This window comes from Crinia signifera, chromosome 5 (genome assembly GCF_055691185.1).
Source record: "Crinia signifera chromosome 5, ASM5569118v1, whole genome shotgun sequence".
Lineage (NCBI taxonomy): Eukaryota > Metazoa > Chordata > Amphibia > Anura > Myobatrachidae > Crinia > Crinia signifera.
In genome coordinates, this window is record NC_139221.1 from 26,538,602 (window position 1) to 26,552,253 (window position 13,652).

Below are 13,652 nucleotides of genomic sequence, written 5' to 3' on the forward strand. Positions count from 1 at the left end.
GGAGGGGGGGTCGCGGGGGTCCCGCGAATCGGGGTAGGGGGGGTCGCGAGGGTCCCATGAATCGGGGGAGGGGGGGGTCGCGGGGGTCCCGTGAATAGGGGGAGGGGGGGGTCGCGGGGGTCCCGCGAATCGCGGGAGGGGGGTCGCGCGGGGGGTGATGGCAGAGGGGGGGTGCGGGAGTAATGGTGGAGGGTGGCTGTGGAGTAATGGTGGATGGTGGGCGTGTACTGTAGCCCTGGCTGGGCGGGGAGAGGTGATGTCAAGGGGGTGGAACGTTATACACATGAAAATGTTCTACACATAGAACACTGGTCTTTTCCCTAGGGGGGGCGGGCTTGTGTATCCCGCTGGGCGGGAACATTACCCACACAGGGGATGAGTGACAGATCTGGCTAAATATATAAGAGATATATATATATATATATATATATATATAAATATAACGGTGTGGATAGGTGCGGCACTCCCAACAGTAATAAAGTACACGAAACTTGTGGTAAGTTTAGCAACGTTTCAACGTCATTTATTAGACGTTTTCATCATGCCTGATGAAAACGTCTAATAAATGACGTTGAAACGTTGCTAAACTTACCACAAGTTTCGTGTACTTTATTACTGTTGGGAGTGCCGCACCTATCCACACCGTTGTCTATTCCTACTGGTGAAGGCACCCAACCACTACCTACCTAGCGTCGGAGCTGTGGATGTGCCGGTCATCCGTCCAATCTATATATATATATATATATATATATATATATATATATATATATATATATATATATATATTACAAGATTTCTGCTACTCAGCACCCCACGTTTGGAACTCATTATTTCCCTCAATCTCCCCAGCTGCGAGCTGGCAATAAAAACACACACCTCTTCATTAGAGCCTGCCCTCGCTTCTCTGTATTCTCCTCCACTACTCCCTCGCTTATGCTCAGTTTACCCTTCAACTATTCTCCCCTCCACATAGCATGTAAGCTCCCACAGGCAGGGCCCTCCTTCCTTGTGTTTTATCCCTAGCACAATCCTTGCCCAAGTTCCTCTTGTCTCCTACACTCAGGGGTATCATCTAGTAATGCCTTAAGCACGAGTAGTGGGAGATCCAGCACTGTACCCCAACACTGTCGTACTCACTGTTTCTAAATGATCTACCCTGTAATTAATTGCATTTTTTTTTATATCAATTTTTTTTCTTTACAGAAAGCCGCTGACCAGACGCAACAGAAGCCATAATGTGTCTTCCAGTGCTGGCCATGTCCCTCGTCATCACCTTCTCCTCCAACTTGGCCATGGCTGTTAAGAAGGAAATCCACTCCCCACAGACGCTGTCAAGAGGTTGGAGCTGATAGTAACTGTGGGGCAGATTTATTAATCTTGGAGAAGAGATAAACTGGAGATAAAGCAGAGAAAAGGTAAAAGGAGATAAAGCACCAGCCAATCAGCTGTGTTTGAAAAAGACAGTTGGGAGCTGATTGGCTGGTGCTTTATCTCCTTTTACCTTTTCTCCGCTTTATCTCCAGTTTATTTCTTCTCCAAGCTTAATAATTCTGGCCCTGTGTTCATGTTCCCGTTAGTAGAATAGTCTGATATTAATTACTAGTTTGTAGACCACAGCAGATGACTGTTCAGCAAGTAATTAGGGCAAAACTGAAACAGTAACGCTCATAACTGATTATAACAAATCTGAATTCCTTTACAGCGAGCAATTATCCTAAATATCCTTTTTTTATTATAAATATTATTATTATTATTATTAATAATAATACTAATATACATTTTTGCCTGGGTTTGGGGTATTTCAAATCTGCAAATGGGTAATATGTCACTACAAGTCCCATCTTTCTGAAACTTTAGTTAAGCTCCTTGAAACCTGTAAAACATTTCTATATTTTTTTTACTGTGGGAGACATAACGGACTTACTGTGGGAGACACAAAGACGTGTATTCTACTTAACATCTGATGGGCAACCAATCCGAATCTACTTCTTGTTTATTTAGCACCCTTTAGAAGATAGTAGACAGGATCTGATTGGTTTCCCATAGCAACATCACATGTGAAGTAGAATACACATTTTAGTAAATTTCCCCCATCAAGTCTTGGTGCGAAAAAAGTGGAGACGTTGACCAAAGCATCCAATCATCTTCTACAATAACTGTCATTTTTTAGACTGCTAGATTAATGACAGAAGCTGATTGGTTACTTTGGATAACGTTTCCACTTTATCTCTCTCTCCAAGGATACATCTCCCCCGAAGTCTGTGTGGGTTAAGGCTTATTTTGTGCCTGCCTTTTATTTCTGTGGTCCTCAGAGGTCCAGCTGGGGACGGGCGATGCAATTTAACGTGGTTCATCCTGCGAGAAGGTGGTCTACTCTTACAGCAGCCTGGGAGACCTCCCCAAATGGGTCCGGGTGATACAGTGGCCAGATAGACATGCAATAAGTCGATATGGTCAAAAGGTTGCCATGAACTGGTAGACATATGGCAAGTTTGACATCAGTTTTTCATGATTTTTTTTCCTTTAAACCGGCTTGTACTTACTTCATCATCTATATCGGCATAGAGGGAGAATATACTAGTGCCCGAAACCTGGTATTAATGGGTGCACATATAGGCCCTTATTCTGATCGCTTCGCTCTGACCTGTGCACAGGCTGAAGCAAATGTATCAAACCAAGCCTAGCGAATGGATGGCCGGCGCCGCCCATTCGCGCGCCTAATTCGGACGGTCGGCATGCAAATTAAGTTTAAAATTAAGCAGTATTTTTTATATGTTGCTTAGCAAATGATAAAACACTTTTAGTTAGTAAAACACTATAAAGGTGCTAGTGCACTAGACTTAAGTCCCATGATTCCTGGGGAGATAGAATGGAGGTGGGGAGAGGGGATCTGTCCGTTCCTATTAGGCCCTTTTGCAACACTCCCAACAACATAATAAGGGGATGTTTGTTTTACCGTCCACTCTTGGGGCACAGTCCTGCGCTATTAGCGGCCTCCTCAACAGATGTGTATGCTGGTCCAAATGGATGTCCAGTTTTCCTTCCCCAGGATTCAATGGGGTCTGGGTGGCAAGGAGTGCCACCCAGACCCCGTGCCACCCAGACCACTGCTTTTTTAATTGTATTTGATCACATCACGTGTAATAAATTGTGTTTTTTATCGTGAAACCAGTCCAATTGGTCCCAGTATTTTAAATTAGCGCTGCTATTCGTTCTGTTTGCTTTTTTGCTTATCCCCTTTCAGGGACTGACTATCCCTACTTAACAGCAGCTCCGTGTAACACACTCAGTCAAGCGCTACTAGCATCACCCCCCAGGGGGCGCTGCATCTTCTCTTTTTCCTTCGTAGGCATGCAAATGGATGTTTTATGTGAACAGCGACCATCGAATGATGTGGACAGCGCTCACCCATGCACAAGTGGTCTAGACCACTCGCACATTTGAGAGAAGAAAAGCCGGGATATGGGCGGGCAGCTGACATCCGGTTAAGTCATCTCTCCGCCCCCCACACGCATGTCACGACCGCATTTCCATACGCATGACCTGCGTTTTCATGGAAACGCCCATAAAATCCAGGGCGTGCGCATATGGTAATGATCCTGATCAGGCCACAGCGCCCCTCTCCACCCCCTGCTCGGGAGGCCCAGGAGCGAGCACTCGGCGACTGGAATTCTTCGAGTTTGCTCTCTACCTCCGTACAGACACGTGCATGCGTATATGCACAACATCGGTACACTGGCCGAATTCTCGTCCGAGCGAAGAGATCTGAATAAGGGCCATAGTGTTTGTGCACCTATTGAAGGGCAATTGAATAGGTCCCATCAAATAATTTCATCGACCCCCTTAGTGCCTAAATCGTACTTTGCAAGAGGTGCCTTGAACCAACGCACACACACACGCACACACACACACACAGAGAGAAGTACATAAAGCAATGTTTTTTCCCCTGTAGGAAGAATGTTATTATGAAAAATAATACCTTGAAACACTAAAAAACAGTGTTTGCTCTGACTGTGCATAAAGACCTTTACGGACATTCCAGTAACATAAACCGCTGTGCTCGTGTATCAGTTCCATTACTAGGTTTCATTTACAGACACCGTAAGTTTAGTGAATAAAGCGTTCTTTTGTTGTATATGTTTATGACTTATAGGTTTGGTCTGTGTCTAGACGTCCAAGTGACGCATTGTGGCCCTTATTCAGACCTGATCGCAGTACAAATTTGTTCTCAAAATGGGCAAAACCATGTGCACTGCAGGTGGGGCAGTTGTAATATGTGCAGAGAGAGAGTTAGATTTGGGCGGGCTGTGTTGAAACTGAAATCTAAATTGCAGTGTAAAAATAATGCAGCCAGTATTTACCTTGCACAGAAACAAAATAACTCACCCAAATCTAACTCTCTCTATACATGTTACATCTGCCCCACCTGCAGTGCACATGGTTTTGTCCATTTTGAGAACAAATTTGTACTGCGACCAGATCTGAATAAGGGTCTATATAAAAGTTGTCACAAATCATACAATAAATAGTGTTATTTCCTTTAGGTTGGGGGGACACCATCTCCTGGGTTCAGACCTATGAAGAAGGATTGTACAATGCAAAAAAAAGGTATATATAAAAAGAGGCAAATTTACTGCATGCAGGTGATGTTGCCCGTACCAACCAATCAGTTTCTTTCTATTATTTCTCTATTGCATCCTAGAACATGATAGACAGAATCGGATTGGTTGCTATGGGCAACAGAACCCCTCTTCATTTTTACATATTGACTGAAAAGTGTGAGGGGTTTGGATCGTTTGGTCAACAGTGCCTAGGGTGATAGTCAACAGGTCGACTACTACTGGTCGACAAGCAGAATGTCAATACATGAATAGGTAGACATGCATTAGGTTGACGTGCATTATGTCGACATGGACCGTTCTGGGAGGGTAGGCCAACCTGGGTTAACCTTTTGACTGTGGACTTAGACACTGTTGACCTAATGCCTGCACTGCAACCTCATTGCTCCACTAGATGGCGACAAGCTGGTGATTTCCATGGAGAGTACTGCAGGCTGGGCCCTGAATGTATCTGATTGCACTGTTACAGTATGAATGCTTTGTGTGCATATACTTCTCATGATCAAGCTAATGGAAGTTCTCAGAGGTCCCCTTCACAAGGCACCTCATTCTTTTTAATGCCTTCTGAAAACAAGTAGCCTTCTATTCGACACCCCAAAAAAATGTGAAAAACTCACCGTCAAACACGCTGCCGTCGCTCTATCGCTGGCGTCCACCTTCCATTTCTGTTGATCTAGATGAGGCCGACTATCGTTAGGCGTCTAACTAGATGGGTTTGACTAAGCGTGGTGGACCATAACATGGTCCATCTAGACATCGTAGATCCGTCGGCCTGATACGATATATGTTGGGTATTATGTGTAACATCCAGTACAGAGGATGCCTCATGTGTGTACACCCTGACCCAACATCTCTGCTCTCTTCTTTTCCAGCAACAAACCCCTCATGGTAATCCACCACTTGGAGGAGTGTCAGTACTGCCAAGGTATATACCAACATCGTACGGCTCTACGTACATACTGATCAGGAGCAGCGGTTGTTGTACAGCATATATCCAGGATTTTCTGTTTATATACAGTTGTGCTCATAAGTTTACATACTGTAGGAGAATTTGTGATTTCTGGCCATTTGTCAGAGAATATGGATGATAACTCACAAACGTATCTGTCACTCATGGTCAGTGGTTGGGTGAAGCCATTTATTGTCAAACAACTGTGTTTACTCTGTTTTAAATCATAATGACAACAGAAACTGCCCAAATGACCCTGATCAAAAGTATGCATACCCTAGAGATTTTGACCTATTACAGGTAACCATTCTCACCTGTGATTTGTTTGCTTGTAATCAGTGTGTGTGTGTATAAAATGTCGGTGAGTTTCTGGTCTCCTGAAAGACCCTTGCATCTTTCATCCAGTGCTGCACTGATGTGTCAGGATTCTGAGTCATGGAGAATGGTCAAAGGATCTGGGGGAAAAGGTAATTGAACTGTATAAAACAGGAAAGGGATATAAAAAGATATCCAAGCAATTGAAAATGCCAATCAGCAGTGTTCAAACTCTAATTAAGAAGTGGAAAATGAGGGATTCTGTGGAAAACAAATCACGGTCAGGTAGACCAACAAAAATTTCAGCCACAACTGCCAGGAAAATTGTTCGGGATGCAAAGAAAAATTCACAAGTAACTTCAGCTGAAATACAGGACTCTCTGAAAAAAGTGGTGTGGTTGTTTCAAGATGCACAATAAGGAGGCATTTGAAGAAAAATGGGCTGCATGGTGGAGTCGTCAGAAGAAAGCCATTACTACGCAAATGCCACAAAGTATCCCGCTTACAATACTCCAAACAGCACAGAGACAAGCCTCAAAACTTCTGGAACAAAGTAATTTGGAGCGATGAGACCAAAATGTAACTTTTTGGCTACAACCATAAATATTACAATTGGAAAGAAGTCAACAAGGCCTATGATGAAATGTACACCATACCTACTGTGAAACATGGAGGTGGATCGCTGATGTTTTGGGGATGTGTGAGCTACAGAGGCACTGGAAACTTGGTCAAAATTGATGGCAAGATGTCAAACATCTGTGTTTACAGAAAAATTTGCACTCATCAGCCCGGAAGCTGCGCATGGGACGTACTTGGATGTTCTAACATGACAATGATCCAAAACACAAGGCCAAGTCGACCTGTCATTGGCTACAGCAGAATACAGTGAAGGTTCTGGAGTGGCCATCTCAGTCTCCTGACCTCAATATCATTGAGCCACTCTGGGGAGATCTCAAACGTGCAGTTCATGCAAGACAGGCCAAGAATTTACAGAAACTGGGGGCTTTGTGCCAAGAAGAATGGGCAGCTTCACCATATGAGAAAATAAAGAGCCTCATCCACAACTACCACAAAAGGCTTCTAGCTGTCATTGATGTTAAAGGGGCAAAACAAGGTATGAACTGGGGTATGTAAACTTTTGATCTGGGTCATTTGGGCAGTTTCTGTTGTCATTATGATTTAAAAAGAGTAAACACAGTTGTTTGAGAATAAATGGGTTCATCCAACCACTAACCATGGGCGGTATTCAATGAGGCTGATTCGCCAGGTTTTTATGGCGATTTTGTGCTGTACAGCGAATTTCTGACTAAAACGGTGAATCACCCTATTCAATGACCAGATGGCGAATACATTTCAAGGTTTTTTTCGCCATGATTCACCGAGTAGCAATCGCTATCTTTTTATGGTGAAGTGGAAGGTGAACTTTTAAAATAAAGTGTTTTGTTGGTGTCAAAAAATCTGAAATTTTATTCTGAGGAGGGGCATGCTATTTTTATTCATGTGCTGTAAGCACATGAATATATATTTAATTTAAAAAAAAATATATATATATATATTTTTTTTTACACAGACCAGCCAGCAGGGGGCCGGAGCCGAGCCGCTCATTAGATATTCATATATTCACTTCACCCGATCATTACATATTCATGATCGGGTGTAGTGAATATACCCGGTCCCCTGCTGGCACCCCCGGGGGGCAGCCTGTGCTGCCTGGCACCCGGGGAGCCCACCTCCCCCCCACAAACGTTCTGGGGCAGGCAGGGAGACTTCCATCTCTCTGCCTGCCGCCGTCCTCAGGCTCCCTGCGGCGTCCGCCGCAGGAGCTCAAATTCGCCGGTCAGGGGCAGCGAGCCCCTGACTCGTTGAATACCGGAGCCGGCGAGGCTCCGGAACGCGGCGACCAGTGGCGAATGTGTAGCGAATCCTAAACAGGATTCGCTGCACGTCGCCGGTATTCACATTGAATACCGCCCCATGAATGAAAGAAATGTTTGCGAGTTATCATTCATATTCTCTGACAAATGGCCAGAAAATCACAAATTGTGCTAGAGTATGTAACCTTATGAGCACAACTGTATTTCATATATGACCATATGTATCTGTCCTAGTATTCTGGGGCTTATGAAGAGTTGGGTGAACATTACACTAATGTATAAGATTTGCAGAACTGCACATGTGTAGTGTCCATGCATAAGTCTACATCCATCCCTTTGTGTATAGTTGACTTGAGCGAGAGGGGGAGACTCAGCATTTAGGAGGTTTATCGCTGGCAGGTTCTTAAGGAGTGGTGAAATGATCTGCAGTGATGATGATGATGACCAGCAGCGCCTAGTCGTGTCTGATTGGCTACTTGTGCCTTTTCCCATCCAGGATTTTTTATTCATTAGCATTGCAACTATATTACCTCAGGTAACCATATCCTATATACATTACTCCATTCTTGCCTGCCCTCCCAAAAGCTGCGGGAGACTTTTGATTTTTGGGGTAGCCCCCTGCAGCCCCAGAGAAGGTGGCTCTCCCACAAGGAAGCGGGCAGGGTGGTGTGATGATCAGCAGCAGTCACAGAGGCCATGGGAAGGGGGCGGGGCTACATGGACAGAAGACATTACAATTAATATGTCCTGGGCAGGATGTAATGACACCCATTTTTTTAAAGGGGCAATCACTTAAAGGGCAATTCCATGCCTTGTAAGTGATCACCCTTTTAAAAAAAAAGTTCGGCCAGCATCCGACATGGCCGCCAAAGTTGGGCATTGTTACATCTCGCCCAATGTGTTAACAATTAAACTACATCCCCATTGTTAGAGGACTACTCTTTCTATTCATGTCATATAACCCAGTGGTCATTTCCCGTCAGCTCTGAAGAAAGCGTTCGCAGAAAATGAAGAGGTCCAAGAATTAGCCAAAGAAAGTTTTATTCTGCTCAATCTCATGGTAGGTGACCGGTCATCCCTCCAGAAAACACGTTCACCAGGGGCTTTGTATTGCATTATAATATGAACTGGGGGCAATGTGTGGTGTGAAATAATAATTGGGACTTCACTGAAATGTTGCATTGTATGAACTATGAGCACTACATTGTGGCGTAATATGAAATGTGGAAACTACAATGTGGCATAAAAGGAACTGGGGCCCCTTCATTGTACTGGAGGCACTACTTTGTTTCATAATATGTACTGGGGGCACTACACTGTGGCATACTATGTACTGTAGGCACAAAAATGTGTCATTATGAACTGGAGACGCTTGAATGTGGAATAATATCTACTGGGAACACATTATGCTATATTATGGATTGGGGGTACGTTGTGGCATAATGCGTACTGAAAGCACTACAATGTGGCATATTGTGAACTAGGACACTACTATGGGGCGTAAAATGAGCAACTGCTTTATAGAAGGTTGTTTCTCTAGAAGCATAAGGATAGGGGCCCTTTTATAATGTGGCTATGGGGCCCATTTCCCTGCAAATGTTTCATAAAACATCTCTGCAGTACAGAATTTCTTATTGCCGCAAATAGCAGTGATAATACATTATAATTGTCAGATGTAGGACATAAGGGTGATAGAGTGATAAACATCCAGCCAATCAGTTCCCAACTGTCAAATTATAGGCTGTGTTTGAAAAATGTAAGTTGAGAGATGATTGGCTGGTCATTATCACTCTTTATCACCCTCGCATTTATCCAGTTTTAAGGCTTAATACATCTGCCCCATAGTCCGCTCTTACTGAATACATGGTTTGTCTCTCCTATCAGCATGAAACTACAGATAAAAACCTGGCCCCAGATGGGAAGTACGTTCCCCGTATAATGTTTGTCGGTAAGCAGAGTACATTATATACAGAACTGAGACAATACACAATTTTATCCTCCATATGACATACTGTATATATGCCTCCTTATTCCTGTACTGTAAGCACAATAATGTCACTTTATGTGTACACAGACCCGTCCCTAACAGTGAGAGCTGACATCACCGGACGTTATTCCAATCGTCTTTATACTTATGAACCACAAGACCTACCAATTTGTAAGTAATGCTGGTATCTGTAACTGGGTGACTTAGGGTAAGCTCCGACCTAAGGTTATGTGTCAATCAAACGATCTAGGTGGGGATTTTCCACTCTCAGGCTCCCCTGTAACAATGCTGATCTTTCCCAGGTCTTACCGCCAAGTGGAGCTTGTACAGGGCACATTGAGAGATCCTTTAGGCCAGTGGTTCTCAAACTCTGTTCTCACATTTTCTAGGTTACTCAGCAGGAGCGCTGTGTATCACCAACTGCCCGAATTCAAGAACCTGTGCTTTAGATTAATATTTGCTATGGGGCTGTACTGGGGAAGGTGTGGTATGCCAGTCCAACAGTCACAATTCTGTCGGTCGGTATACCGACATTAGAATACCAACTGCCGGTACACAGACAGGGGGGCAAGCGCCAGATTGCCCGCACAGCTGCGAATGGATGTTTTGGCAAAACATCCATTCGCAGACTAAGGGGTAGACACCCACATCATTCATTGGTCGCCAACCATCGAATCATGTGGAGGGTGCATGCATATCTGAGGTCACTTAGATTTCCGTGCACACTCAACAGGAACTGGACGGGCAGCTGCCCGCCCCCCCACACCCGCATCACAGGGTGATATCCTTGGGAATGCTGGGCATTCCCATGGGCGAGTCCCTCGGCCCACCATCTGCAGTCTTGGGTTTTGCTGTGGTCATACGCACCCGGCACATGCACAGAAATGCGCATTTAAAAAACATTGTGGTCACATGTGAGCGTGTAGACCAGCATAACCCCCAAAGAGTGGGCACTGTAAGTAATGCCCATCCAGTTTTTGAGCCCTTTAACTGTTGCTCCAATCAGACACAACTGTTGCAGACACCCAAAACTTATCATTCTTGTTGCACCCAAAAGTAGTGACTTAATGCAGCCAACCCATCTAAACTATCGGGCATATTGCCAATATGGCGGATTGATCTCCTAACAGAGGTACTTTCACTGGTTTCTGCTCACCGCCTCAGGAGCAGAAGTAATGGGGCGCGAGATCGGAGCAGCAATTGAATAAGTCCATCTTGCGTACATTAATTAGAGCTAAAATAAAATGACTATTGAATCCCAACCGTAGATTTTGCACATAAGCAAAGATTTTAGAAGGTTAGCTACAATGGGGTCTAGAATTTTTGCGAATCATGACACTTTCTCTGCACAAGGCTGTATATATATATTTATAATACTAAGTGTATCTTTTTTGTTTTATGCAGTGATAGAAAACATGAAGAAAGCACTACATCTTGTTCAGACGGAGCTCTGATTGTCTATCCGGATTGCCGCAATATTGGGGTCTGAAGACTGGAAGGGGTCCGTCATCATCGTCAACTGTCAACTGTCTTTTTTTTTTTTTTTTTTTTTTAGATTACTTTTCACTCCGGTCCTTAGAAAATTGATATCCAACATATTACTGGCCACCAGTGGCTTTGTGGCTCTTTTCCCAGAAGCCCCAGCATTGGTTCCACCGCTCCCTCCAAAGTGTGTGTTAATAAAAGTGTTATAAACTGAAAAAAATTGTAAAAGTCCATTCAATCATTGTTTTACAGTAATCTATGAGAATATAACAATCTTCTAGAAAATGACGATATGTTGTCGTGTATTTAATCCTATGGAACTCTCATTGGTGCAGCAGGTGCAGTGTATTGGGGCTCTAAGGAGTAAGGGGCCCACTGTTTTTCCCTGCCACCTTCTGCCTCTCCCTGTCATTCACTGCCGTGTTGCATATTGTGAACTTGATTTGAGGTTGAGGAGGTGGGCCCTATAATATTTCTGCACCCACAAGTTCCGCCACTGCCTATGCTTTTATACTCTTTGATAGTATTCCACAAGAAGAATAGCAAACACATATCCTACGGCCATAAAGGACTATTTTTTTCTTCAGAAAAACTGCTATTCCTACTTTCCTCAGACTTTCCGTTGTTGGGGCACTGTCGTAACAACATGGTGATAATCATATTCCAGAAACAGGATAGAGGTTAATTGCAAAGTGCCAAACATTTACTGCTTAGTGCAAAACCAACTGTGGCTGAGCTCGTCCGCGATTTGCCTCTTTGTTTCCGCTAAAGCACGAGAGCTGTAACACAAGATGGCGGCGATTGCAGAGAAGCAGATGCCAACTGCCTGTGGTGAGGAGTAAATGCCTTCCAGGCACAATACGGCACAGTGGCCCTGGTGTCCCCAGTCCTGGTGATATCCTCAGGTGACAGAGTCCGTCAACATTCTCTGACCATTGAGAGCAGCTATTCATGGTCAAACCATTGTTGGTTTGTGGAAGCGCATGTGCAGCCAAGCATACGGGGGAGGGGGATCTTGGACCACACCCTCATTACACACATCAAGAGGTGCTATCATGCTGGGACTTATAGCACTACAAAGAAAGAAAATACCGTGCTGATACATACTTTACAATAACTATAATAAGCTGCGCTATCTAATATTGAGCATCGAGGTTCTTGGTGTATTTATGTGCCAAGAAATACTAGCAGGGGTGGTTTGGGACTCTGGGGGGGGGGCTGTGGCGGCGGTATGTAATGCGTGCCCGGGGGGGGGAGGGGGGGGCGGCTCACCTGCTGCTTCTGTTTTCTGCGGCCGGGAGGAGGGGGAACAGGAGCTGGGAGTCTGGGAGGTGCTGTGCAGCAGCCCTCCCGTGGACATTTTGGATTTGGGCAAAGTGCTGCGGACAGCCAGCCCAAGGGGGAGCGCGGCTGGCCCCTTTTTAATGAGTTTTGGGCCAGCCCTATCGGGAAATTGCCCGGTTTCCCGGTGGGCCAATCTACCCCTGAATACTAGGCCACCAACCAGCATCTAGGTGACCTCATCTCTGGTGGGTCCCTAATCCTACATTTAAATAGCGCGGGACCCCCAAAAAGTTGGAGAAAGCCAGTCAGCCGGGGTTTCACTAGTGAGAAGCTAATGTGTTAGAGAGTTAATAAGAAAGAGATGAAAGCGAGGGGTTAAAAGGTGGACTATTCACAGTGCAGATAGAGCCTGGGGTCAGCCCAGCATCTTGGAGCGTTCTAGGCACATCCCCATAGTGATGTAAGCGTTGGTGCTTTGAGGCTCCGCACCTTCACCAGAGGCTCCGCCTCCTTTATAAGCCCACATGAGGACTATTGCATATGGAGGCAAGAATGTTGGAAGATATGCAACGTATATGTGTGTGATGGTCATGCAATGGCGATTTGTTCGAAAAGTGATTGACAGTGACCAGTTGTGGGAGGTAATGGGGGAGTGGTGGGAAAAAAAAACATGTGAGTCACCACCAGTTTGGGGGCGGGGTGTTACTGCCTGTGACTATGATCCCTGTATGCAGTTACAATGGCTCCAGCGTTAGTTACTTACCTTACTTCCAGCAGCCACGCTGCCACCGAAGGGCTATTCGGAGAGGCAACGTTCGATCGATGAGTGTTCGAAGGTTGCGTCTTTGTGCCTCCAGTGCAGGAGTAGCCAACTCCAGTCCTCAAGAGCTACCAACAGTTAACATTTTCCAGAATCACAAGTGAAGTAATTATCTCCACCTGTGAATCTTTTGTAATTTGGCAGTGAGTGAAGAGTGCACCTGTGTCCCAGCTAGGTGGTCTGAAAAAAACATGAACTGTTGGTTGCTCTCGAGGACTGGAGTTGGCTACCCCAGCCCTAGTGGGTGCATTAACACAAATCTTGGAGGCCGCAACATGTGCACATTTTCCCACAACCGCTGAATACAGATTTGTAGCTG

At 44.9% G+C, this 13,652-nt stretch overlaps 1 protein-coding gene across 1 annotated transcript; it reads left to right on the forward strand.

Moving 5' to 3' along the window:
• The first annotated feature begins 929 nt into the window (after positions 1 to 929).
• LOC146079396 (anterior gradient protein 3-like) lies at positions 930 to 11,517 on the forward strand. Its single transcript, XM_083186191.1, has 8 exons — positions 930 to 976; positions 1,204 to 1,338; positions 4,545 to 4,608; positions 5,492 to 5,544; positions 8,741 to 8,817; positions 9,642 to 9,705; positions 9,832 to 9,915; positions 11,149 to 11,517. Exons 2-8 carry the CDS (start codon positions 1,236 to 1,238, stop codon positions 11,196 to 11,198), a joined length of 495 nt encoding a protein of 164 aa, XP_083042317.1. The 5' UTR covers positions 930 to 976; positions 1,204 to 1,235; the 3' UTR covers positions 11,199 to 11,517.
• The last annotated feature ends 2,135 nt before the right edge of the window (positions 11,518 to 13,652 follow it).